Genomic DNA, 25,210 nt, shown 5'->3' on the forward strand with positions numbered 1-25,210 from the left:
TTTGTTCTTTAGATGCCTCCCATCCAAGCTTTGGCTCTACACAAATGCATAAATGGGGAAATGTGATTGTCTCCCAAAGAGCTTATTAGGGAACTTAAGAATGAAGAGTGAGCAAATGAAAGCTGCCATTGCTAACAAACTCACACCAGTTCCTATCTAAATCAGCTTTAGGGGTAATCACATCCATTTGTGGCACTCTGCTGTGTTTGCCCAGTGCTGGTAATGTTCAACATACAGATTTCCACTCCTGGAGTATCATAATGCAGAGGAATAGATGTGCTTGTGATCCAGAAATTAGTTCCACCTTTCTGTGTTTTGTATTTGCCTTCTTTTTTCTTCCTGAAAATGATTGAGAATCACTATCCATCTGCTGAGAAGGAGATGTCTTCCTGTCCTGCCACTCTTTTGCATGCGGATCTGTCACCTGCTGTTCAGTACCAGCCTATTCATCATGCTGACTCTTTTCCCCCATCAATTTTACCACTGTTTGTGGTGTCTGAACTTGTCATGAACTTTACGGATTTTCTTGGCTTCTTTGGTGACAAGGAATGTACAGTAGTGCTAACAAAATGTGGTAAACTGCTCAGCCTTACGACATCCTGGGAATCACTTATGGTGCTTCTTGGAGGGTTTTGGGAAGAATATAGGTGAAGAAACCCTTTACTACCATTCCTCAAGATTTGAAAGGAAGTTTGGAAAAACTAGTCTGTTTAGTCCCTGTACACATGGAGAAATCAGTTTATTGCTTGTCTCTGACTCTTATCCCAGTCACTAGTCATTTATGAGAGGGCAGAAAACCTGACATCAGGTTAAACATAACTGCCCATGTGATGCAGTGTACAAAGGAAGCCAATCCTTTATTGGCTTGAAAATTATTGATAAATTGGAACAGACTGGTTTGATGCTTAGGAAGTTGTGCATGCTGCAAAATGCTGTTTGTAAGCTTAATTTTAAGAAATAATTGGAATGTCATGGGTTTAATGATGTCTCTCCACTTGGCTATCTGACAGTAACTGTTTAATGTAAAAGAGCTGTTAAAAATGGCTTTGCAAAATTAACTCCTATTGCTCATTGAGTGTATTTTGAGTCATATCTGCCTTGTTTACTGACAAAGTAATGTTTCCATTCTTGGTAGTACTGAAAAAACAGTATGATTACAGCAGAGTGAATTGAAGTCTACCTAGAAGATAATGCTAAAATAGTCAATTATATTTCAAGGCCTGAAATCGTTAGCCTTAGTGATGGGCAAAAAAGACCCAGCCCCTAAGTCTGACTTGTAAATTTAAATATTTATTTATAATGTTTTTGAGTGAAAGTAAATGCCAAGTCCAGGAGAAACTCACTTCTGTAGTGACAATCTAAGAGCAGGCATAGGAGATCTGAGACATGACTGCTTCCTTGGCTTTGGGTAAATTTCTTATTTGCAGCTTGCCCATCTGTAAAATGGGGTTAATTACCACATTTGCCTTATTGACTCAGTAAGATTTATGTTAGCTGTGTTCATAAAATTCTCTGATATGCTTGTTTCAGAGTTCTTGGTGCTGCCTTGTGTGATTTTTGAAGGTACTGTAGTAAAAACCACACTTTCAGAGAGATTAGGAGTTTACTTCCATCAGCTGTGTATGGGAGGGGAAAGCTGCAAACTTTAGAATGTCAGAATGTCAAGGCTCGGGCAGATTGCGTGCAATCCTAATCCAGCCCTGCAGTTTTGACCTTTGAAGAAAGATTCACCTTGAGATGGTTGAAGAAATCTATGTACGTTTGTATAAAAATACTTCTGTGACAGAAGGAATTTGTTTTTCATGGTCATTCAGACCAGGGTTTCCCCACAGTCTTCCCAGAACAAGTAAATGAATTCAGCTTCTGACCTGCTCTGAGAATGAACCTGGTATTCTAAGTCTAAGGAGACAGCCTTCTGTCTTGAGGCTAAAACAAGGAGAGTACTTAGGATAATCTGTGGTGTTCTGCTGAAATCCATTTCAGACCTAATGATACTTTCCTGCTAGGAAAGGTAAAATAAGTTCCTGTATGAGATAATTCTCTAGGATCTCTTAGACAACATTTCGGTTCTGTTTAAAATTATGTCTTGGGTCCCCTTGAACAGGATATCCTACAGTTTGCTTTTCTGCTGCATACTCTTTAATTTTAGTCTAGAGTGCAATCATTCTTTTCTTAACTAAGAGGCTAATTTAGTTTTTGGTTCATTCCTTGCTATTCTTTCTCTTGGAGCCTAGTCCAGGTAACTCCACTTCTCCAGGAGCAGAGCAGAGAATTCATTCTCATGAAACCTGAGGCGCTCTGAAGTAAAAGCTGTTGACTTTGTCATACCGTGCAAATGTGCATTGCTTTTAGCAAGACAGTAAAGGGTAAATGGGGTGATCTCTGCTCCTGCGGAGAGGTCAGGTGGTTACATTACACAATCTTCTAGAGCATCTTGCAGCAAATACATGGGTTATATTAAAAGTTGCAATCATATCATTTTTTAAAAGTAAATTGCTGACCTTATGCAGTGGAATCAGCTTTATTGAATTTCGCCAAAAATGCGTTTATAATCCCCCCACCCCTGCATACACATGATATTCATGTCCTTGCTGCCCATGTGGAAATGTCCCTTTTTACAGTGATAAAATTAAATTTGTCTTTGTCTCTGCCTTGCCTCACCTTTTAAGATTCCATCCTTTAGAGACACCAGTGGATATCCATACAAGAGAATGAAGATGGGCAATATTCCTGCATGGCTGGCTAGCTGATTGTGAGCCAACTACCACGGAACAAATAAATAAGCATTTCACATTTAGAGGACAAATAAAGCTGAGGACAGGTATAATATGGGTCTTTTTCTAGGAGTGTTGTGGCCTTAGCATAGGTAAGAATTTATTTTGACTTAGAAGTACCTACACATTGCTTCTGGATTTTTTTCTAATTGCTATGCAATATGAAATGTAAAATCCACTAACAGTTGTTGCGTTACTTGTAGTACTGTGTTACATGCCCTTCTTCAATAATAACTAACCTGGGCTTTGGCCACCTACAGCCTTCTTCCTGAATTCACTTGAGAAAAAGGTGTTATGCAGCATGCTCAAGAGTTTAACACACCTATTTCCCATATTTCTATGCCACTTTGCATCTTCAAAGTACTCTACAAATATTAGCTGACTAAGCTTGTGGCACCCTTTATGAAATGGCAAGATTATAATATTAATTTAAAGCACTTCAGATTACATTTTTTTCCTCATTAGATCTTTACATTCTTGAAACAGTTTGCAAACTCCACATTTTAGTGGGAAACTGAGGAATTTTAGGTGGAGACACTGAAGCAGATGTATTAACAGTTAGATCTGAGATAATTCTGACTGCCAGCCATAGATCTATAAATACAACCGTACTGTGCCATACTGTCAGTGTGATGTACTGTATAGAATTTTCAGTAAAATTACTTAAAGCATTTTCATGTTTATCCACCATTCCAACCCCAGCTGCTTTGAGGGTTGGTGGAAGAAGTTAAGCTGGTTTTATTCAATAAAATCAACTCAAACCATCTAAGTAAATGAAGGGGCAGATTGGCCTCTGCAGTGTTAGCCTGGATCCCTTCTTGCAGCATCTCCAGCTTGTGTTTTTTATGTAGTGTTTAAAAGAGTGTTGCTCAGAGGTACTGAGGAGAATATCAGAATATCATTACTCCTGCTCTTCAAGTAACCAGGAGAATGCAGCTGTTAAACTCAGGATATAAAATGCATGTTTAAAAGATGACTCTTTATGTGTTTAAAAAAGAGAGCGAGAGAGGATTCAAGGGAACCAAAAAATAGCAGGTTCCATTACTGTAATTAAATGGCAGCATTTAACCTATCAGGCCGTTGCGTGTGTGTGAGAGACGAGCAGGGAGCTGCATTTGAAATGATCTCTGTCTTCCTTGGGGGATAGAGTAGTTAAATAATTTGTTTGCGAGGTGTGAGTTTAGTGTCGGGTAAAGCAAGTGCTTGTGTGTGTGTGTCTCGTAAAGCTGGGACAGCTGAGAATGGCATTTAGCAGTGAAAGCACTGTCAATAGCATACAAGCTGCTCTTGCCCATTTGTTGGGCTCTCTGCAGTCAGGGCCTCACCTGGTCCCACATATTTCATCATAAAAGGAGAGCTTTTTTCACACCAGGCCACCTGAGACAGACAGCAGTAGCAGTAAAAGAAAACCAGGGAGGAAACAGAGGAAGAAAAGAATCAGAGTCAGTTTTGTGAGCTTTTTCTCCTGTGGTGACTGTAAGGGGTAAGTTGTATGCGGTGATGCACTTGGCACTCAGGAGGCTGTGGCATCCCTGGGGACCAAGGACGAAGCTGCTGCTCGGGGCTCTGCCCCTTAAGCAGCACATCAAACAGTCCCTTCCCCTGCACAGAGCTGTACCTGTGCCTGGCGTGGTTCCCTTGAGACTGTGGGGTGCAGAGCCACGTGGAGAGAGAGGGATCTGCTAAGGGCAGCCTTGGCCCTGCGTCATTGACCTCGACTCCGAACAGCCCTTTGGGCAGGACTTACGGTGATGTTGGTCCACTTTTTGGCATCCCAGAGGGGAGACACAGTCTAATGTAGTGCTCAGAATCTTCCCATTTTTATTCGCTCCCTTTTTATTTGTACGGTGATTCCTTTGTTTAGGGAATATTTCCTAGCCCAGGAACTCCAAGAGCTGTCCTCATACTTTGAACTGCTTCAGCTGCTTCCCCTACTGATCTGACTTGTGTTATATTGCAGGAATGTGGCTCTAAGTGTTTTTTAATGTTCACTCCAGTTTCTGTGTGAATTCTGTATAGCCACTCCCATTTTAATTTTAGTTTTTGTGACGCTTTAGAAGACAACAGACAGTGTTAAAAATACAGATATTTCTGTATTTCCTTAATGAATATTCAACCCCAGTGGCTGGATTTTGAGGGCAGCACTTGGCTAAAAGGAGACCAGAGAAATGCCCTGTATTTTAGCACCCAATCATAGCAATGCATGAATTTGAGTCCTTGATGAGAATTAGAAATCTGAAGCTATTTCCATAGATGATCTACCAAAAAAAGGTATAAATACGTTATTTGAATAAATTATTTGTTGCAAATGCCTTACCTAACTCAAGTGCATGTAAGGCAGGTAGAGATTCTCAAACCTGTCAGTCTTCGCACATGATGATTGTGCCAGTCTGAAATGTTTTAGAAAAGATACAATGTAATATTATTTCTCTTTCACAGATGTAGAAACTGAGGCAGATGGAGGTTAAATGGCCTACACAAGGTCAATAGCAAGGCTGGGAATAGAACACAAATGTGTAGAGGCTTTTTATTATACTAATAAGGAAACTCTGGAGGTGTGTTTGGCATGGTAATCGGAACCCCAGAGAACTAGAAGCAGTTAGCATGTTCTGTGCATGTCCCGAGGGAGCAATGATGAAACTCCTTTTCTACCTTACCACTCCAGTTCTCTGTGTGTGGTCACCGTAGTTTTTACACCACTTAACCTCGTTATTTTTAGTATTGTTAGCATTAGTCGTCCTTTGGGCGTTTAATCCAGGCTCTTTAATTTTCTCCAGAGCCCTGAAGAGGCCCTGTGGAAGCCACAAGGGGAGAAAAAAAAGCAATAAACAAACCAAAAGATGAAAAATGATATTTTGAAACATCTTCTATTTTGTTGACTTGTCCCCTAATGTTTTTTGTCTTTGTTGTTCTTTCATCATGAAGGACCCTGCTTAAATGTCTAATCTTGGTTTCTTAAAAGTTAATTTACTATTGTTTCTTTATTCCCCACCCAAGATTAACATCCTCTGTGATGACATAGATGGTTGTTGTCTAAATGGATGTGATGTAACCAACAAAATTGTGTAGGGTGGGTGGAGAAATATTTATATAGTTGTGTTAAAAATTACAAAGTAGGTTTGTCTTTTAAACAGAAGGTATTTCAACACTGTTACTGGCAGCATTAGCCTTTAATTTTACAGGTGGCTACCTTTCTAGTAACATTCAGCAAATATTTTAATGGCATGTAAAAAATGTCTCAAAAACAGAATAACAAGGAACGAGGGTGATTTATAATCTGTAATAAATTCTTGCTGACATTGTCTTTTTATAATAGTGTAGTAGCATCTCTGTCTTTCTGGGGGAAGTGCAAACCAAATTTACCTGAAACATTTGTACCATAATAATCAAATATGTAGCATTTAGATGTAATTTTCTTAATTCAGCTTATCTTCTTAATGTGATGTTACCTGACTCACAGGTGTCTAACACTAATTCCACTTTATAGAAATTGAGGAGCCAAGATGCTTTATAAAGTTGTGAGAAAATACCTGTCAGAAAAAGGCATGTGTTCATGGCTCCTCACCCACTGTTGGTCTCTTTACATTTCCATATGTTTTTCCATACACATTTCCATGTATTTTTACATTTTCTTAAAATGTGCAGCTGTAGCTACGAGTTCTCCATGCTCCCCATAGCAGCTTCCTGACAGAGGGAGTGTCCAGTGTGCCGTCACACTGTGTGTTCACTGCTTCATTATGTGTTCTTCAAACACTCAAACTAAATATAAAATATAAATATAGACACTTAATATGATTTTTCTTGTGACAAGTCTTTACAAATGTGTTTGTTTTGTTCCTTTCTAAAGTTTAAAGTAAAAGAGGAATTAAATAGCATTGAGGCAAGTTGCTCTTCACACTGCAGTTCATCTTTGTCTGCAGAGGCTGCTCTGTGACTGGTTTTGTCTAAGGTAGAAAATAGCCAGGTGCTCTTGTTTGTGTGTTTGGGGCAATCAGTAATTCCAGAGTAGCGCAAGGAAACAGAAATGCTGCATCAGGACAGATTTCCCCATTTTTATATATAAAACAAAGACATCTTTCAGATATTCTGAAAAATCTGGTTAAAAAATTTCATATAATGGCTTGAAATTGTTGTTCTTTTACATGTTTCCTTTGTTTTGAATGCCGATTTAGGCACAAAGAGTTGCAGGTTCTAGAATTGCAAGCCAGCCCAGTCCAGTAATCCCAGATCAGCAGTGACTGATCCAGAGTTCCATGTTGGGGCCGGGCGTCAAGATCAGACCTGATACAGTCTGTGTTCACCCCCATAGCACTGGGGATGCTTCACTGCTGTAACAGAGGAGTTGGAGTTACAAATGTCTGGTTGACTGCAAATCCCCCCTGGCCAGCTCCTTCTGGAGCAGCACTGGAATTCTTGTGACATGCTGGTTCAAGTTGTTGGAAATACAATTTCAAATTGGTGTTCTGAAGGTAGATCAAAACCAACCCTCCTGTATTGCCGGTGTTTTACCTTACTCGAATTTAAGACCACCTCTGGCTTTCTATTTAGAAGCTCCTAAAGATAATATCACAGATCAAAGAGTAGCCAAAGGCTAATAATTTTGTTATTATTGCTCAACAAGCTGCTTAACAAAATATATTTTGTTCACACAAAATAAATGGATCTGAAGCACAAATGTTTTCTGTCACTGCTGCTATTAAAATATGTGGTAAGCTTTATAAGCTATGGTAGTGCATGGGTTTCTTAAGGGCCATGTATCAAACTGGGCTGCTTTTGGAAATGAACACGTAGAAGAAATTAATATTCTTTCACCCTTAAAGAATGTTTCATGTTGTAGTTCCCAATTTAATAGGAAACTGCATAGAACTGATGTGTATTCTAGGCAAGTTAGTTCATTTTTGTGTACAGGGCTTTTCTTTGCAGCCTGTCTTTCCTTCACACTGCTTGTTGGATGCTTTGGGTCTGACTGCCTTCTATGGTCTGCACAGCTCCTGGCACCATACCTGCCCAGTGAATGCCTTTTGGGATCTCTGAGGAGTATTATGATACAAATAATGAGGATCAGGAACCATCACTGTGATATTTGTTTCTCTGCAGGAATAGCAGCAGGAATTTGCAGGTCACAGGCTGGATGTGCTTGGAAACGTACCCGTTTAGTGTACCTAATACTTGTTTTCTCTGAATGCCTGGTCTTATTTCTAGGGAGTTGTCAGTTGTGGTAACGAGTCATGACAGCACTACAGTTACTGGAGTAGTGTCTCTTCCATTAGCTGGATTTTTTGCTCTCTAAGGACTTCTTTTAAACATATGTCAGAGTCCTGGTTATGTACTATTCTTGATAAGCTACCTTGGAATCCCGGCATAGTCTTCAAAGCCTTCAAACCCCAAGTAGATACTAATTTGAAATAATTTCAAATATGCAGAGGTTTTTGTTCTTATGTAGTGTTCTCACATCATGAACTGGCTGAACGTTTGTCCTGTGTTCCTGTGTGGCAACACTGGCTCCCAGGTTAGTCACACATGTTGTGTCTCCAGCTCTAGCCATGCAGCAGGCAAGTGGACATAATCCACCAGAGTCCACTCAAAGGAGGCTCTCCATCAGGTACTCTGCTTATCCTCGTGTGATAATAGAAAGGAAAAGCTGGAGGCAAGAGACCTAAAAATAAAAATAGCACCATCACAGATGATGAGAAAATAAAATCTCCTTCCATTTTTAGGAGATTTTTATTTATGTTACAGAAAGACTTGTTGCTTCTGTCTTTTTTGCTGACCATGGTGTTCTGAGAATGATTCTGTAATAGACAGGTCTTCAGAAGAAGGTACCCAAGTTTGAATTTATTCTGTGTTTTTGCAAATACTTGTTTGTGTAGGAATGTAAATGGGCTTTGTAACATAACTTCTGGTTCTGTAATTCAGGTTGGTGAGGACTTCTGGACCTGTCTTGCTTGATTTAGAGTCATGTTGCTATCTCCTTTTTTTATTCTCTATTTTGAACTATTTGTGGAGCAAAAATTATACCTGTTGAATTATGCTGTCTGCTGCCTGAAGATTTGTTGTAGATTAATTCAAGAAAGAGGTGTCCAAATCCTGTTGAGGCTGTGATACCACTCCATCTACTGGGACTTTGGCATTGCAGAATCCCAAGCATGAGTCCTATTTTCATCCTGCATGATGTTCCTTGAATTCTCCTCTTAGTGCCTTGACCCCTCAAATGTATAGCTTAGTATTGGGAGCTTTTACTAAAGGTCTTTCCTTCTTTCTTTCTTTCTTGTTCTTTCGTTCTTTCTTTTGTTCTTTCTTTCTTTCTTTCTTTCTTATATTGAAAGAGATAACATACTTCATATATGCAAGGAGCTTACTTTACATTAGAAGAGGAAGACCTGACCTCTCTTGCTGCAAGTGAAACTGTATTTTCCCTGCCTTGAAACTACCAGTGAAATGCATTTTGGACTGACTTATAATGCTGTGATTTATGCTGTGGTATGCTTTGTGATATTACAATGTCCTTTTGCCTTTGTGTTTGATTTTTTCCCCTCTGATAAATTTTACTGGGTATTTACCCAAAATGCCCATAGGAGAATGAGGCATTCTTCCTGCTGTTTGCTGCCTCAGAGAAGGAATCCCATGGTTTTTTCCCCTCCAATTAACCTCACTGCAATTTCTTTTTTTTTTCCCTCCTTGTTTTGAAATACTATTAACATGGGAGATATTTTTAAATAGAAAACTGGAAGAAAATATGTTTCTTATTCATACAAATGTGAATGAGTGACCAGAAACACCTTTTTCATTTTCCGTTTTGAACTTCTCGTTTATATAAAACTGAGAAGAAAAGTTGTAGTACTTGTTCTGTTTCTTCCATTCCAAGACATGCTAAGCAAGTCACTTGTCCTTCTTTATTCAGAGTGAAAATACTTTGATCCAGTTTTCTGAAGACAATACTCATTTCATAAGAATATTTAATCAGTAGAAAATAGAGAGGATTTAGTTTGTTTGTTTAGTATTTAACCAAGTGAATAAGGCAGATTAGGGGAAGGGGGGACACTGGACCCATAAACAAGGTGATATATAATATTTTTTTTCGTTCTCCTTTTAAATAAATACCGATCAGCTTTATGTTCAGAGACAATAGGAGCCGTTGGCTTAAATTTGCAGTTTACTGTATTTATGGCTGTAATATCAAGGTGCTGCCGTCGTAATTTCATGCCCCAATGAGAAGAGCAAGGTCGAAGCAAATGCTTCCATCGGCATCTGCTAACACACTAACTCATAAACAAGGCCCGGCTGGATCAGGTGGCACGGAATAATACAGGCTAATGAAATACAGCACAGCTTTCCATTACTGTTAGTTTTTACAGTGTCGTCATTACGTGTAATTTATGTTTAAAAAATTCAATTTTATACAAGGCTCTGGGAAATAGGGGTCTGCAGGTCACCCGACGACTTTTAACGGCTCTGAGAGTCCTTATTGCACTCTACTGTTCCAACAAAATGTTAATAATAAATAATAATAAAAAAAAAAATCCTCTTTTACTTTTTCTCTGGTTTGCATATCTTGCTCTGTCTTTTTAATTACAAGTTGCTAAGGAGAGTTTGGGGCTCTAGATGATGTCAGGAGTTATCCCCTTTGCTGGTGCTCCCAGAGGGGGGTTACTATCTGCTTGCTTTTCTTTTGTCTGTCTATCAATCACCCGGGATCCTGTAAATGGAGTAAACACAGCTGAGGAGAGAGAGATACTTAACAACCTCTCTCCCAAACCCTCACCCTCTGACATTGCCCTCCTCTCCTCCATTACACTTCATTTTATTATGGACTCCAAAAAGTGTAGCTAGGAAGAGAAACTGCTGTTGTATTTATTTATTTATTTATACTTGTTATGCCAAAATACTTTTTATTTTAACCTTTTAATTCCTGGCTGACTCACTGTGTCATTCCTAGCATTGTTCTGTTAGTCTGATTTTCCTTCCTTATTTTAGTGCTGTGCAGATGAGGTTAGAGCACCTTATCAGTTCTGATTGCTGCTTAGTCACCCTGATGGGTTAAAGTGTATCATGTTTCTGAAAGATTGCACTTGCATAATTAACAGTCTCATAGATGAATAGAGCTGTAAGAATTCAAAGCCCTTTCAGCAACTTTTCAAATTACTTTTATTTCTGCATTTCTCAGTCTGACAGTTGAGACCAGTCCACGTTCCTTTGATGTGTGTGTTCCTTTACTAAAGTTTCAGCTGGTAGTGCAGTAGCAGGATTACATTCAAATGCAGTGTCTCAGTGTAAATTAAGGGGAAAAAATCAGAGTGATGTTTCTGAAACCTTAGGTTTTGTTCAGATATTGGGTTGGGCTCAGCCTCGTGAATGACCATGTGTGGAAGAAAATGGATCAGGAGACTTTGCCTTTCTGACCTTTTTGAAATACATTCAGCTAAGCACAGAGTAGGACGTAGGAGACAGACTTGATAACAGTCACCCAGCACTGCATGTAACTGACTGAACAGGTGGAATCATTAGTCTGGATCAGATCCCAGAAGGATTTTATGGTGATTCTTTTAAAATGTGGCCATATTCTTTCTGAGCAGAGTTGACTCAGTGGCTTCCAGGAACAGAAGTGTAATGTCATTTCAGGGTGCCGACCAACAGATCTTCCTTTTAGTCATGTGATACCAGGCACTAAATTCAGGTGGTCACATAGTTTGTTGTAGCTACACAAGTTGTCCTGTCCTACTCTGTTTTCACCTTAATAGAAAGTGTGTGGGAAAAAACCAGCAGCTGCCACCCCCTGCCCCCCACCCTCTCCTGCCCTTTGTCCCTGCTGAAGGGTGGGTGGGGGGTTGCTTCAGGGTGGTCTCCTAGGGCAGAAATAAAGCTGGCTTTGGAAACCCACAAAGAAACTGATTTTTTTCCCACCACCTTTCCTTATTATGGCAGAATTCTTAATTTCACCTAAACAGAAATGTCTCCCCAAAACTGATGTAGCCTTCAGGTTGTTAAAATCTTGTGTGAATTACTGGACTGAGCAGTGTAAGGAGGAATATAATGAAGAAAAATATATTTTCAGTGCCTAGGACGGGAAAAGGGTTGTCACTAATATGCCAGAACCTGTGTCAGAAGAAGAAAAAGCAGTGGCTCATCTAGTTAAGATCATGGAAGGGTTTTACATTGCAATTATTGCTACTGTGTTTTGACAGAAAATAGGTAAAACATTTCCTGAGTTTTATTTTCTGTCTGCCAGAGGTTCAGTTCTGACCTTGGAGCACTTCTCATGTCTGTATATCTCACCTCTTCCTCATCTGTGAAATATGGGTAGCAGTACTGTAAGTACTTCTCTACTTCAGAGTGATCCTAAGAGGAACAGTATTTTGATGTACATGAGGTCCTTAAATAGTAAGAGATGTTATAAAAGGACATAAACAGACAGTCAAGTCTTAAAAGTTCTTGTACAAAAGAGCTCTCTATACAACACCCGAGGTGCAGGCACTAAGAGATGTTTCTGACAACCCATTTCATTCTCTGACTTGCTCTGTTTCTGTGTTTGACTACAATTTACCGAGGCTGAGTGATGCCTGCAAATTGAGTGGCAGCAGTGACAATCAAAAAAGAGGGTCAGCAAGAGCCTTTGAGTGCAAAACAATCATGGGTGCTGGATTATTCAAATCAACACCCTGACGCCTGAAAAGGAATTTTTAAAACTTTGTGAAAATTATGACTAATTCTTTGCACTGGCTGTGGTGCTGTAGAGGAATGAGACGGATGGCTGGGGGAAGGGAGCAGGTTTGCATTCTGTGGGGCTCTGAAGACAGTTTCCGTGCATCCTTCTCCTCAGCTCAGTCCTTGCTCAGTACCCTCTGCGGTTAGATTATTCCTTGCAGATAGCAATCAACTGGAAGGAAGTGTGTGTCTAATTTGCATGAGATTATTTAAAACAAAAAAAAGGTCTGCATTAGTCAGGGTGATGGTAAACAACGCAAAGAGATGCCTTTTATAATATAGCCGTGGCTCAGCTTTCAAAGCCAAATATAATTCACTTACAATTGGCAGTTTCCTTTATTGTTCCTTTTAACCTTTTGCATTCTGCATGGACTTGATCTTACTGCAGCCGCAGAACAACGGAAATGTTTGTTTTCCAAAGTGTTGGAAAGTGGGTTTAGAGCAATTCCACTGTTAACTGAGGTGATTTTCTTGAGATACCTGTTTGAGAGCTATACTAGACACAAAGCCCCAGTTTTTGTGACACTGCTTTTGCATCCAAGGGCAGTGGTATTATTTTTGGGTTGCCAATTTCCTGCTAGATTAGAACAATGAATGAACATGGTTACTTTTTTCAGTGCAGTGATAGGACTGTGATAAAATAAAGCAAGATGAGATATTGAAACAGATGACACTTAGATCTGGTTTAGGAATTCACACTTTTGTATGTAATTAATATAACCAAATTGAATAATTTGGGCATGGAAAATTCATACTGTGTGCATATATAGGTGGTGAATTTGGAAAAAAAAATAATTCCAAAGGGAAATGTGATGAAGTTAGCTATAATTGCCTGAGGAGAGCCTTAGAAATCTTGTCCATTTTTGTTACTGTGTGTGAGAAATGACCAGCCTGAAGACAGGAATATTTCTGAGTGCAGAGGTGACTTGTCATTACTGAGTGTCCACCGTGCAGACTTAATCCATATATATGCTTAAGGAATCAGCTCCAGGACTCCCTTGGTCTTGAGGCCAAGATCACAATGCCTTAAAAGCATCTCGTCCAGGTGCAAGAAGAGGTTTTCCAGGCAGTCCCAGTCTTCTCCTCTGATAATTAAGAAGGGATGTAGTTGTGATGTTCTTTTGTTTGTTGCCACTAGTACCATGGCCAAGACCACTTCACAAGGCAGCAGAATAGTCCAGGGAAGTAGTAACAATTCTAATTTGCACTACTCAAACCAGGAATTGCAATGTGAAAGGCTTCCTATCATTCACATCAGCTTCTTCTTCACAGCACAGCAGGGTTTAAATGGAAAGAGTGAGTGATACTTGTCCCTAGTTGGCAAGATCAGAGTAATCCTAGCGGTGCATTTTATTTGCAAAAGATTTTAGCTTTTTTCTCAAACAGGATGAAAATATGGTATGTTTATGAAACAACTGACATTGTTTTTTGCCCTTTTTGCAGAATGAAAATCCTCCATTACTTCTGATGTTTCTAAGTGTTAAATATTATCAGATTTGCATGGAAATAGAACAAAATGCCACATTTGCAGCCAGCAACTAATGTTGTCTCCATCTTTATGAAATTCAGTAGTTGCTGGTGATCTGCAGTGTTGGCATCTGTTTATGGATTCTGCATTGGATAATTAGTAGCTGGTTAAAGCAGTTTCTTTCTGATTGGACTTTGCTTTTTAACGTGTATTAGACACTGTAAATACTGCTTTTGTGAGTTGAGCAATACGCTGAGTTGTGTTTATCTGCCTTTTATTACTCTCACTGCAAGTCTTGTTCCATATTGTTTTGTGTGGTTTTGGTTCCTTACTATTTGAGCCATGCATCAAATACAAGGCACAGGGTGATTCTGTCAGACTGCAGGATCAAAGATCAGGAACTTTCCATTTCTGACACTGTTTCTTACACTGACAGTATTTTGTTGTTAGAGAAGTCACTGAACTTCTCTGAAATGCTCGGTGGAGTAGGTGAATAGTGTCTCACAGGAACTCACAGTTTCTCACATGCTCACAGGAATACAGGGAAAATCTGTTAATAGTTATAAAGCCTTCTGAATACCACAAGCACTGTGTTAGTACTTATGGTATTGAATAACAGTTCTGAGACAGACTTGTGTATTTATTTCTGGAAATATTGTACTACAGATTATTCTGTCTAGACCCCCCAGTATGCAGTGAAGTAAAAGATCCTGCAAAATTTTCTTACAACTTAGCTAATATGCCCAGTGACCTGACCATTTTCTATATTGCATCTCTCTGTAATATTAAAAAGCTAGGGTTTTTAAAGTATTAAGTTCAGGAATTTCATCCATCAGCAGTGCTTTATGGATCTCAAGTGGGGAGAGAAAGTATTCCCCCATTTTTTTTTCCTTACTGTGCTCAGTCCCTTCAAGAATCATGTGAGAATCAAGTGGTCTGCCTCTTATCTTCTAAATCTCTTTCCTTAAATCCATATTCTCACTTCCCTCTTTCTCGGCGTTTTTGCGTGCCCTGGGTGGATGGTGAAAGGTCCCGAATCGCTTCACGTGTTCCTCGTAGGGGGAACACTGGGTTTTTATGTGCTTCTGTGCAGGAGAGTAAATGCTGCACAGCTGTCCAGCTCCCACTTCATGATTGCCATCTGAGTACTAAATTCTTTTTCTAGAGGATGTTTTCTCTTGTTGGAAAAAATAATCCAGCTGTGCTTCCTTCTTCAGAGATGCTGGTCATTGTGAATCCTTTAGCTGCTTTTCTTTTCCCCCTTGTTGGCCAAATAGTTTCCATATGTTGTGGCCAATTACAGATGGTCATCCTGGCATTTCCTGATGGCAGGAGTCACTGCAACAACATGTACCATGTGTGCAGTGTTCCTCCAGCTCTGTGTGAAATGAAAACCAGGCTGCCCTGGGGCAATCTAATCATGCACCAATGGGCCGGGGCAATGTTCAGCTGAAAGTTGGGCTTGGCCTTGTTTTGATCTGTTTTGTTATAGTTTTATTTCCTCCTTACATTCTGTGTCCCATTCATACTAATCACAGTCAGTCCTGATTTTTTTTTCTTTTTATTTCTGCATTTGTCATAAAATAAAGCAAATTATTCCCGTCTTCGGAAACGATCTAGACTAATTAGTCGTCTAACCCAATAATTAGTTTTTTGTTTCCCTGTCTGTTTTCATGCATTATTGTTAGTTTTTTCCCCTCTTTTTTTTTTTTACACCATTACAGATTAAAATGAGCCACATTTGCAGTTGATGGTATCTTTTTTTCGGGGGAAGAATGGAGAATTGCAATAGAAAGCTACTTCAAAAGCAGCAATAAACTCAAGGATAAATTAAGGAAATTGAATGAGCCACATTTGGAAGCAGCGTTGAGGCTAATATTCTGTCGCTTAAGGTTAAATTGCAACAGAGAAAGAGAGAGGGAGACATTCCAGTGAATCCAAAATTGGGGAGGCATTACTGCTCAAGTCAGTGCCAAAATTCTTTGCAGCTTGAAAGGGTTCTGCCTGGCTTGAGAATTTAATTATGTGTGCATAAAGTGGGTAAAGGTGCTAAACTGATTTCATTTCCTCTGCTCCCCCAGGCCTGACAGATGAAGAAATCGACCTGGCTTTCCAGCAGTCGGGCACGAGCGCGGAGGAGCCGCAGTCCCCAGGTTCTTCCTCACTCCCAGTGCCAGCTCAGCCTCCTCACCCTGTGGTGTATAGTAAGTGCCACTTGGAAAAATACCTGCTCCCAGTTGCTTTCTGCTGTGATTCCTGCAGCCATTCACAGATTTGTGTGCCACATCCTGGATTTCAGTTCAACTGATGACATACTTTTTGTCAGAATCAGACACCAAATGTTACTTTGAATGCACTTGGTGGTTGTTGATGCCTGTGACAAGATCATGTTACACAAGGAAAATGAGATACAAATGATCACTGTCTACAAACAAATATCATCCATACCAGCCTGTGACACCTCTTGACCTGAAGGTGGAAAGTCAATGCAAATTAGATTCTGACACACTGTAAGGACGTCAGAAAAGCACTTTGTCAACATGGGACTCAGTCTCCCCTTCTAAAACTTGGAAAACTTTTCTCTCTGATCTTAAATAATCTGAGGTGACAGCAGAAATTCTGTGTAGACTATGTGGATATGATTGTATGATTTTTGTGTACAAAATGTGCTCTCAAAGAAATTGTAGAATCCCAACGTAATCTGTGTAGATTCAAAATTTACATATATATTTGCATTTTAAAACAAACCTCGCAAAAAAGTATCTAAGCTCCAAACAATAAAAACCAAAGTACACACCATTAAAAATCCATCAAAAGAAGCTGTTCAGCTCACATGTGTGTCTGGTAGTTTGAAAATCACTTCACTTACCTGCCAAGTATAAAGAATAGGATTTTGTTGCTGCTCTTAAACAGCTCTATGGCAGATATTGACTGATGTAACACTCCACTTAGAGCTGTGTTTATTAGTTTATGGCACAGGTTTACTATTGCTGGAGACAATACTAGACTTACTTTTTGAGATTTTAGCTGCTCTGATTTGGCACAGTTTGAGATGAAAAACTTTTGTGATAACAGTGGGCTCAGAATTGGAATATTTATGGCTGTTGTATTGTTTGTGTTGGTGAACTCTAGGGCTGAATTCTGCCTCCTGGGCTAATTCTTGTCTGCTGTAGTCCACAGAAAATGCCAGGAAAGCAAAATCTGCTGTCTGGCTGTAGAAGCAGGGCCAGATTTCTCTTGGTGCTGTCCATTGCTCATTCCGATAACTCTTACCACAGCCTAGTACTGGAAGAGTTAATCCTCCCTTATTTCAGTGTTCCACTAGCATGAGTAGAGCAGGGAAGAAGCATGCAGTTCAGCCTGGGAAACACCGTCATCACTGTTAACCCTGGCAGCTTTATCACTCTTTGGTTGTTTTCCTTTTGCTATTTTGGGTTTCCTCAAAGCAGCAGCTCCCGTTTTCTTCTTGCTAGGTAAGAATCTTAACAGAAATTTCAACATCAGAGTGTTCCCAGTAGCAGCTTGAAAGAGAATTTTGAAAGTATGATTCTGTAATGCTTGGAAATCAAAGGTGACTAAAAATACCACCAAATAAAAGCCTTCACAGGGGCTCTAATTGTAAACTTGTGCTGTAGCTTTGTGATCTGGTTGGTGCTTTTTAAATAATTTGAACCCAAAGCTTTTCCCTGTGAGGCAGTCCTTTTCAGCAGCCCCCACAACTGGGGAAGGGGTGTCAATGAATTCATTAGGTATTGTTCTTTCCCACTCTAGCCATTTGTAGTAGACCTTCGATTTAAGCTTAACCTCTAATGGATGCATAAAAAGAATAAATAGCTGGACATACATGGTATTTGTTTCACCAAAATACTTGTTTTGATTAGTTCTCATCTGTGCCCTATTCTAGTTCTTGACTAGTGTAGTCTTGGTGGATGTTAATGATGGATCTGTCTTTGTTGTCTTCCTGTTAAGTGCTTTCCATGGTATCAGAGCTGCAAAAGGAATATGTGAATTTTTCTAGGCCTGATGGATGAGACTCTGCAGAGGCTCAGTGCTCCTTCAAGGTGTGTCGTTTGCTGTAGGTTATTTCATCAGTTGGATGCTAGTCCTGTAATGAATACTTCTGAATTGGTCCAAATCTACTTTAGGACAGTTTTTTTCTGTGATAGTTTACTAAGCCACTTTATCTTTCACAGTCTCATCAGGGGTTGCCGTGTACAGAGAAAGATAGATACTACTTTTTCTCTCTATCTGTTATGCTTATCATCTCACAGAGTGTTTGTGACACTGAGCTGGAATGCTGCTAGATTAGAAGTTTGAAAGAATTATCTAAATGACTAGGGAGACAGAGAGGCTGCTCAGGCTGTACACTGACTTGGCAATGGGAACAACTCATGTTGAAGAGCTTGTATTGAAAAAGACTGCAAGCTATATTTGCCTTCCCCAAAGAAGACATTGAGTTTCTTGTGAAGCAACATCTGATCCGCTAGAGTTTAGGTCTTCAAGGCTGTGAACCACTTTGATATCTTTGGTTCTTGTTAAGGTTTTTTTTTTAGTAGATCTGACACCTCTACACAAAACGCAAAGTAAGGAGGGTTTTGTGCTGAAAACAGAGGCTTGTGTTTTAAGAAATCTAATTTCTCTCTGCACCCTCTTCCCACAAGGTGTTGCTGCTTCATGTTTAAAAATTACATTGGAACTGTGGGTTACAAGTACAGAAGTTCAGGATGGTTCAGAACCTTCTCAGGCATTTCTTCAGCAGGGATGAAGCAACAGCCAAGCTGATGATGTTGCCAGTAATGCAAGTGTGAGATGCCCACTCCTGTGAGTCACAGCAATAAATCCTGGGTACCCCTTTTGAATTTGCTTCCTTGATCTCCTGCTGTTACCACCACCGTTTGTTCTATTTCTTAAATTCATACCACTTAAATACTTCCTTTTGTACAATTGAACTTAATGTTCTAATGTTTTGTTGGAAGTATCTGTACTTTGTATACATACTTCTTAATTCTTGAAGAGTTAACAAGAAAAAAGCGCACTTGTAAGCCATCAGAGTAGCATAGGTCTTGTATGCTGAACCCCTTCTGGGTTTGGTTGAAGAGAAAGTATAACAACTTCTTCGGGGAAGAGACAATAATTAAATTTCTAGTATTTTAGGTCAATACCAGCTCTACTACTTCTCCTCTTGCTCTGGAAGAGTAATTCCTTCTCTCCAGTTTGTACTTTTGCCAAGAGGTGTCAAAACTGCTTAAAAAAAAAAGCTTAAAGAAAGCTTGAATTTGATTAATATAGAGAAACAAGACTTTGCCTGACTGATAATAAAACTGATAAATGACATTTGAATTACTTGTAGCAGTAATTTATTACATAAAATATCTTTTATTTGACATGCGATTAGTTGCTGGAAGCATCACTCAATCTGACTAGTTTAAACATGCTCTAAAATGAACCCCCAGTAAAAAAAGAGGGCTGTCTGCTATTGGTGTTATGAAATACACTAATCCAGCAGTGAGGACAAAAATCTGACTTTAAATATTTAAATGATTAATTTGTTGTTTGTGTTTTTCATTTTTTTTACCTTTCTAACCCATATAATTACAAGCCAACTCAGGGGAGTTTCTGAGCGAGGTGTGCAAAGCTGCATGCTTATCATCCAGGTATTGTCTGTGCTGTTCCCCATGGTATTTATGGGCTCCGTTTGTGGGGGCTTGTGCAGATTTTACACCTGCTTAAAAATCAGCTCCAGTGACTTTTTTCTTGCCATTTGGATCTTCTTTTCCCATCCTTGTGTCTTCATTATGTGGAAGTCTGTAGAATACAGACTGTTTCCTCTTACAATTAAATTAGAATCCAAACTCTTCTTTTTTTTTTTTTTTCCCAACATCTTTCCATGGATTCACTGTTTTCTTTTGGAAAATCACCTCTTCCAGCTTTGGTTTCTACAGTTTTAAATCCGGATACTAGTGAAGCTGACCTTAAGTTGGATGCACAAGGCCTAATTATTTGCTCAGTGACTGCTGGGGAAATTAAATATACTTAGCAAAACCACAGGTTTATGCCTGGAGAAAACATCTGTGTCCCTTCCATTTGACTTTTGAAGGTCTCTTAGTAGAATGGTTTGTTACTTCTGCAGCCCCTAAAGTAACTGGGCTGTGCCAGTGCTTTTTCACTTTATCTTAATTTTATTTGTTTTACAAGTGGAGAAATTGAGGATATGCAAACAGTCGGTGTGAGCATGGAGCTTAAAATGGAGAAATTCCTAAGCCTCTCTTCATGCTTTAGATTAGAGAATTGCAGAGAAAAAGAAAGGTTGAGTGAGGAATTTAGGCAGAGCTGTGACATTCGCTGTAACATTGTGAAGTTGCTGTGGTCAGTGCAGAGCCTTTACTGCGTCCCTCGCTTGCTCACTTCTCTCCACCCCCTGCACTTTTTTTTTTTTTTTTTTTTTTTTGTCACAAGACAGATTTCACACATCTCTAAAATGAGTAAAATGGCATTTCAGCTTCTTGTCTTTATAGACTCTCTGAACTTTAGGAAAGATCATTCTGGTCCCTTTTCATTAATAATGAAAACCAGGGGGCAATAAAATGTTCTTAGCTCAAGCATTATAAGGAATGGAGGGAGAGATGAGTGAGGTGAAAGGGCAAAGCAGATGGATTCCTACAGGTGTGTCTCCTTCCTGCTCGGAGGTCAGTGGAGCTGGGAAGGAGTTTGGGACAGCCCATCAAGGACAGCCATGGGCAGGATTCACAGACCCCTGAGATAATTAACCCTGTACAACAGCAGCTCAGCCTGGAACAAATTGCATTGTCATAGAAGAGTATTTTTAGTCAGAAGTTCAGGGGAGAGAACTGGACAACCAAGAGACTTCAGATACCAGAAGTGACAGTGGGGGCACAGCACAGAGAGGAAAGTGGGAGAGGTGGCTGGGGTTCACAGCAAGATTAGCAAGAGATCATTTTAAATCCTGACATGTACACAGCCAGTTACTGCAGCTTAGCTGACGTGTGTTAACTCATTAAGTTAAAAAGTTATGATAATTTGATCATGTGCCTAAGCTCCAAAACTGCAACTGCAGCAACCCAAAATAATCCTGGTGACACTATTCACCAGCTCTGACAGAGATGCCTTAGTTTGTTCAGATTTCTAGACAGAGGGTAATTTCAGGAGCTGTGTCCTAAAACGTAGCAAGAAGCTCTGAGAGCCAGTATTTGGGAGTCAGACCCAAATACTCTACACCCTAAGTGCTGGGATTAGGGGTAACTTTTGGAATGAAATGGCTGTAGAAGAATTCAGCAACAAGCAAAATGGCAATAGGTGAGCAAAGCAGAAAGGAGATCAGAGACCACCCATTTCAGCCAGTTAAGCCTCCTAAATTGAGACTTTGGAGAACATAATGCAATACATAATACAATGTCTCTTCATGAGACATTGTAGTCACATGAAGATTTGGAGACCACACCGGTCTCCCATCTCGTCAGTTCTGCCCACATCTTGCCATTGCACTTTAGGCAGATCATTCTGCATCCTCTTTATTATTAAAGAAAACCGGGGGCAGTACAAGGTTCATTCAGCGAACTGCGAGGGAGGTGACAGGATAAGTCTGGTGGAAAACTACAGGTATCTTCTGGTTCTGCTGAAGGAGCAGGGCATACCATATCTTTGCTTTCCTCTGTGGAGCCTCTAAGCTTCTGTGCACAATTGTGTGTTAAATATCTCAAGCTTTTATCTACTTCTTTACCTCTCTCAGTAGATACTTAATTGCATATTTTCTCTCTGCTCTTTATGTGTGCTTTGGTCCCTATTGTAATTTAAGCTCGAAAGACACTGGATCCTTCCTCACTGAAATGGTCCATAATTGCTGACACAATTTTTATAAACCCATTTATTGCCATGATAGATTTCTTTCTTGAAGCACTCCCTTCCTTCCTTCCTTCCTTCCTTCCTTCCTTTCTCCTGCACTCTTTTGGGTCTCTGGTTCTGTCCCCTTTTTCAAAAATTATGATACTGGAGAACAATATTCAGGTAAGGAGTATTCAGGTAAGGAGTTGACCTTAGCTATTACCAGCCCCAGAGTCAGTTACCTGGGTTCAGAGTGCCTTCTACACAGAAAGAGTAGGGCAAAACAGCTTGATGGACCCTCTTTAATTGCTGCTGTAATTTTTCTCCCTGTGACACTACAAGGCCAGAGTCAATACCAGAGGTCTGGCCAGATGTTTAAATGTCCTCAGCCAAAGGCCTGCACACTGTCTGTTAATAGTTATTCTTTTCTCTGATAAAATGGATGTACAAAAATGTTGTCACCTGCAGTTCTGACTGTGATTATTTCTTGATTCTGAACTTTAGGTCCCCCTGGCTCCAGATGGCGAGATTATGGGGCTTTGGCTATCATAATGGCAGGAATTGCCTTCGGATTCCACCAGCTCTACAAGGTAATAGGTCCCTTGCTACTCCCACACTGTACTCTTAAAGAAACATGTTACGTTGCTTGTGTCCAAATGCTCATGTTGGTTCCAAGCTGGTGAAGCATCTCTGTTCTCACTGGCACTGCCATTGGTATATTTGAGAAATGTAGACACTTAGCATGAAAATGCAGAGTCAAAAAGTGGTAAGCAAACAAAACTAGTTTTTAGGTGTGGATCTCAAACTACTAGAAATAAGGTAATTTCCATTGCTTATGCTCTCGTTGAAGCGTATTCTGTTCCTAGGATGCGGCTGCGGAAGGTTCCATGGTAGCTAGAGGAGAGTTGTGACCTTATTAAGTCCAGTCCACCCTCTTCAGGGGCAGAATGAGGCAGATTTCATGGCTGTGTCCAGACTTAGGAACTGGTTTTCAGTACCCTGACAAATGTAACCACAAAGCTCTTCTTCTGCAACTTCTTTTAACACTTGCTGTAGAGGGAATTTCTTTTCTCAGCCACATGTGTGGATAAATGATCACTGACTCTGTGATAAAGGCTGAGATTTGGGGGGTGGGATTTGAGGATGTTTCAGGTAGATTAGAAATAGCACTTTGCACATCGCTGTTTCCTGAAAAAGTTTTTGTACTCATGCAGAAATACCTGGTCCCTCTCATCATGGGAGGCAAAGAAGACAGGAAACAACTTCAGAGGATTGAGTCAAACATTTCTGAGATGAGTGGCAGTGTGACACAGACAGGTAAAGATTAATGACTCCATCAATTCACCCCTCAAAGTTTTTCTCCCTGTATCCTCCATTCTGCCAAGACCCCCACCCTTTTCCTTCCCTCCATCTTCACTTTATGTGGTGACTTCATTTATCTGCTCTGAGAATCTGTTCACATTTGCAAATGAAGCCGCCGTCATTTCGGTTTAATTTGAAATTGCTTGTTTACTGTCGGCACGGCCTCAATTAATTATGTTTTTACGGAAAGGCTCCCAACCTCAGAATATTAATAAGGGGAATAAAATGACAGCCTTTCGGAGGGCTGTAAAGTTCATTTTTAATTTCTGCTTCTCTGATGTTTTCAGGGGCTTTTTTTTTGGTGGTTTCTCCCCACCTTCCATCTGAAAATCCGAGGAAGGGTCAGGAGAGTCTGTAATTACTGTGCCTCTCTGACCTTAGCCACCTTCTATGTTATTGACTCTATAGGGTGTCTGTTCATTACCCAAAGCCCTAATGATGGTTTGGATTAGCTATTACCTGTCACACCAATAGAGTTTTTAATTTTATTTATTTTATCAGCTTGTTTACTCCCTGGAAGCTTTGGATAAAGTGCCAAAGTAGAAAAAGTTCTACAGCTGGAGTCCAGCAGAAGTTCTTCAGTGTTTGTTGGGGTGTAGGAATACAGGGTGGTCTCTTGAAATAAAAAAGTGCAAAGTATATTCAGTTGGGATGAAAAAACTATGATTTTCAGCAGTAAGTTTATAAAGATATTGGGGCTGAAGGAGCTGGTAGGTTGAGAATGGGAGGATGCTAATTATACTTTTCATTGAAGGGTGAGAAGAAAAGCATCTTTCATTTCTCATGATACCCTAAGGTCAACCCTGAGAGCAGCCTCTTCCCAGACTGGAGTTAGCCCCAGTGTTTGCCTGCAAGAGCCCCGAGATAGATAAATGATACAAACATTGTGTAAGTTCAGGGAGATGTACAAATCATAAACCAATATAATTAAAAGGGAGAGGTTTTAGACGGATATACTGTGGGCTATAGACATCTATACAATGGAAAGATAAACTAGAAATACTGGAGGTTAGATGCAGTGCAGGTAGATTACCCATAGTGCAAATAAATCATATGGATTAAAGTGAGCAGGCGGGCATAGATAAATTAAATATAGTAGGAATAGAGGCATCTTTGTAGCTAGACAGCAGGAAAGGCGTGGGTGAGTGTGTATATGTGGATGTATCTCAGTTTAACTCTTCTGCTTTTTCCCTTGCAGTGACTCAGTTACAGACAACCTTAGCAGCTGTCCAGGAGCTGCTAATCCAGCAGCAACAGAAAATCCAAGAGCTCACCCAAGAACTGGCTGCTTCTAAGGTACCAACTTCCAGCTCTTCACCTTTAGAGCATCGTCACTTTTGGAGCATGCATGGCTTCTTTTGTGGGCACGTGGAAAGCTCCTATTGGCTTCACAACCCAGCCATCAGCTCTGCCATATCCCCAGACAGTTTCTCTGCATCTGACTTCTTCATGGGTGGTGTGGTTAGAGCACTGGATGTGAGTTGGGTACTCACAGAAATACACCTGATTTCGGAGAGGGCTTTACTGTTTTGGATGAAGCTCGTGTGTCTGAGGCCTCAGACCTGTTCTCAGCTCTGTATCTTCTGTGCTGCATTTGGGATGAAATTATTGTGGAGTTAGTCCACTGACCAAAAGAGGCAAAGACAGTTGTGCAGAGAATTTTTTTGTGTACGCAATATGTAATTTTACACATTTGTATTTCTCCTGTACTTTGTACATCCTGTTCAGCCAAGCGTACACTTGAAAGACTGTATTTAAGTCACTTGTTCAGATCCAGGTAATGGCCAAACATTCTTACTATTTGGGTTCTTGTTTCAATGATTTTTGGCCAGCTGAGTGTAACAGGTGGCCCCGTTACAACCCTGTTAATGACACACAGTGACCCATTCCCCTTGACTCTTGACTTGACCTTGGCAATAGAACCATCAATTCTGACTAGTTTGTGTTGTTACATGTGTAAATAAAATAACCACTTTTAACCAAAATTGATTTTCTTTCTGGAAATGAGAATTAGTGCTTTACTCCATGGCCCAAGCATTCTATCAGCCAGAAACTGTTGACATGT

General features: G+C 40.0%; 1 protein-coding gene across 1 annotated transcript in view; it reads left to right on the forward strand.

Annotated features, from left to right (window-relative positions):
- PEX14 (peroxisomal biogenesis factor 14) overlaps positions 1–25,210 on the forward strand; it is a 67,655-nt gene that overhangs the window by 36,705 nt on the left and 5,740 nt on the right. Inside the window, exons 4-7 of the mRNA XM_053997608.1 lie at positions 16,026–16,148; positions 22,288–22,373; positions 22,998–23,100; positions 24,344–24,441. Of these exons, the coding sequence (XP_053853583.1) occupies positions 16,026–16,148; positions 22,288–22,373; positions 22,998–23,100; positions 24,344–24,441 (410 nt within the window). The remainder of the gene's footprint in view (positions 1–16,025; positions 16,149–22,287; positions 22,374–22,997; positions 23,101–24,343; positions 24,442–25,210) is intronic.

The sequence above is a fragment of the Vidua macroura genome, chromosome 23 (assembly GCF_024509145.1).
Source record: "Vidua macroura isolate BioBank_ID:100142 chromosome 23, ASM2450914v1, whole genome shotgun sequence".
NCBI lineage: Eukaryota > Metazoa > Chordata > Aves > Passeriformes > Viduidae > Vidua > Vidua macroura.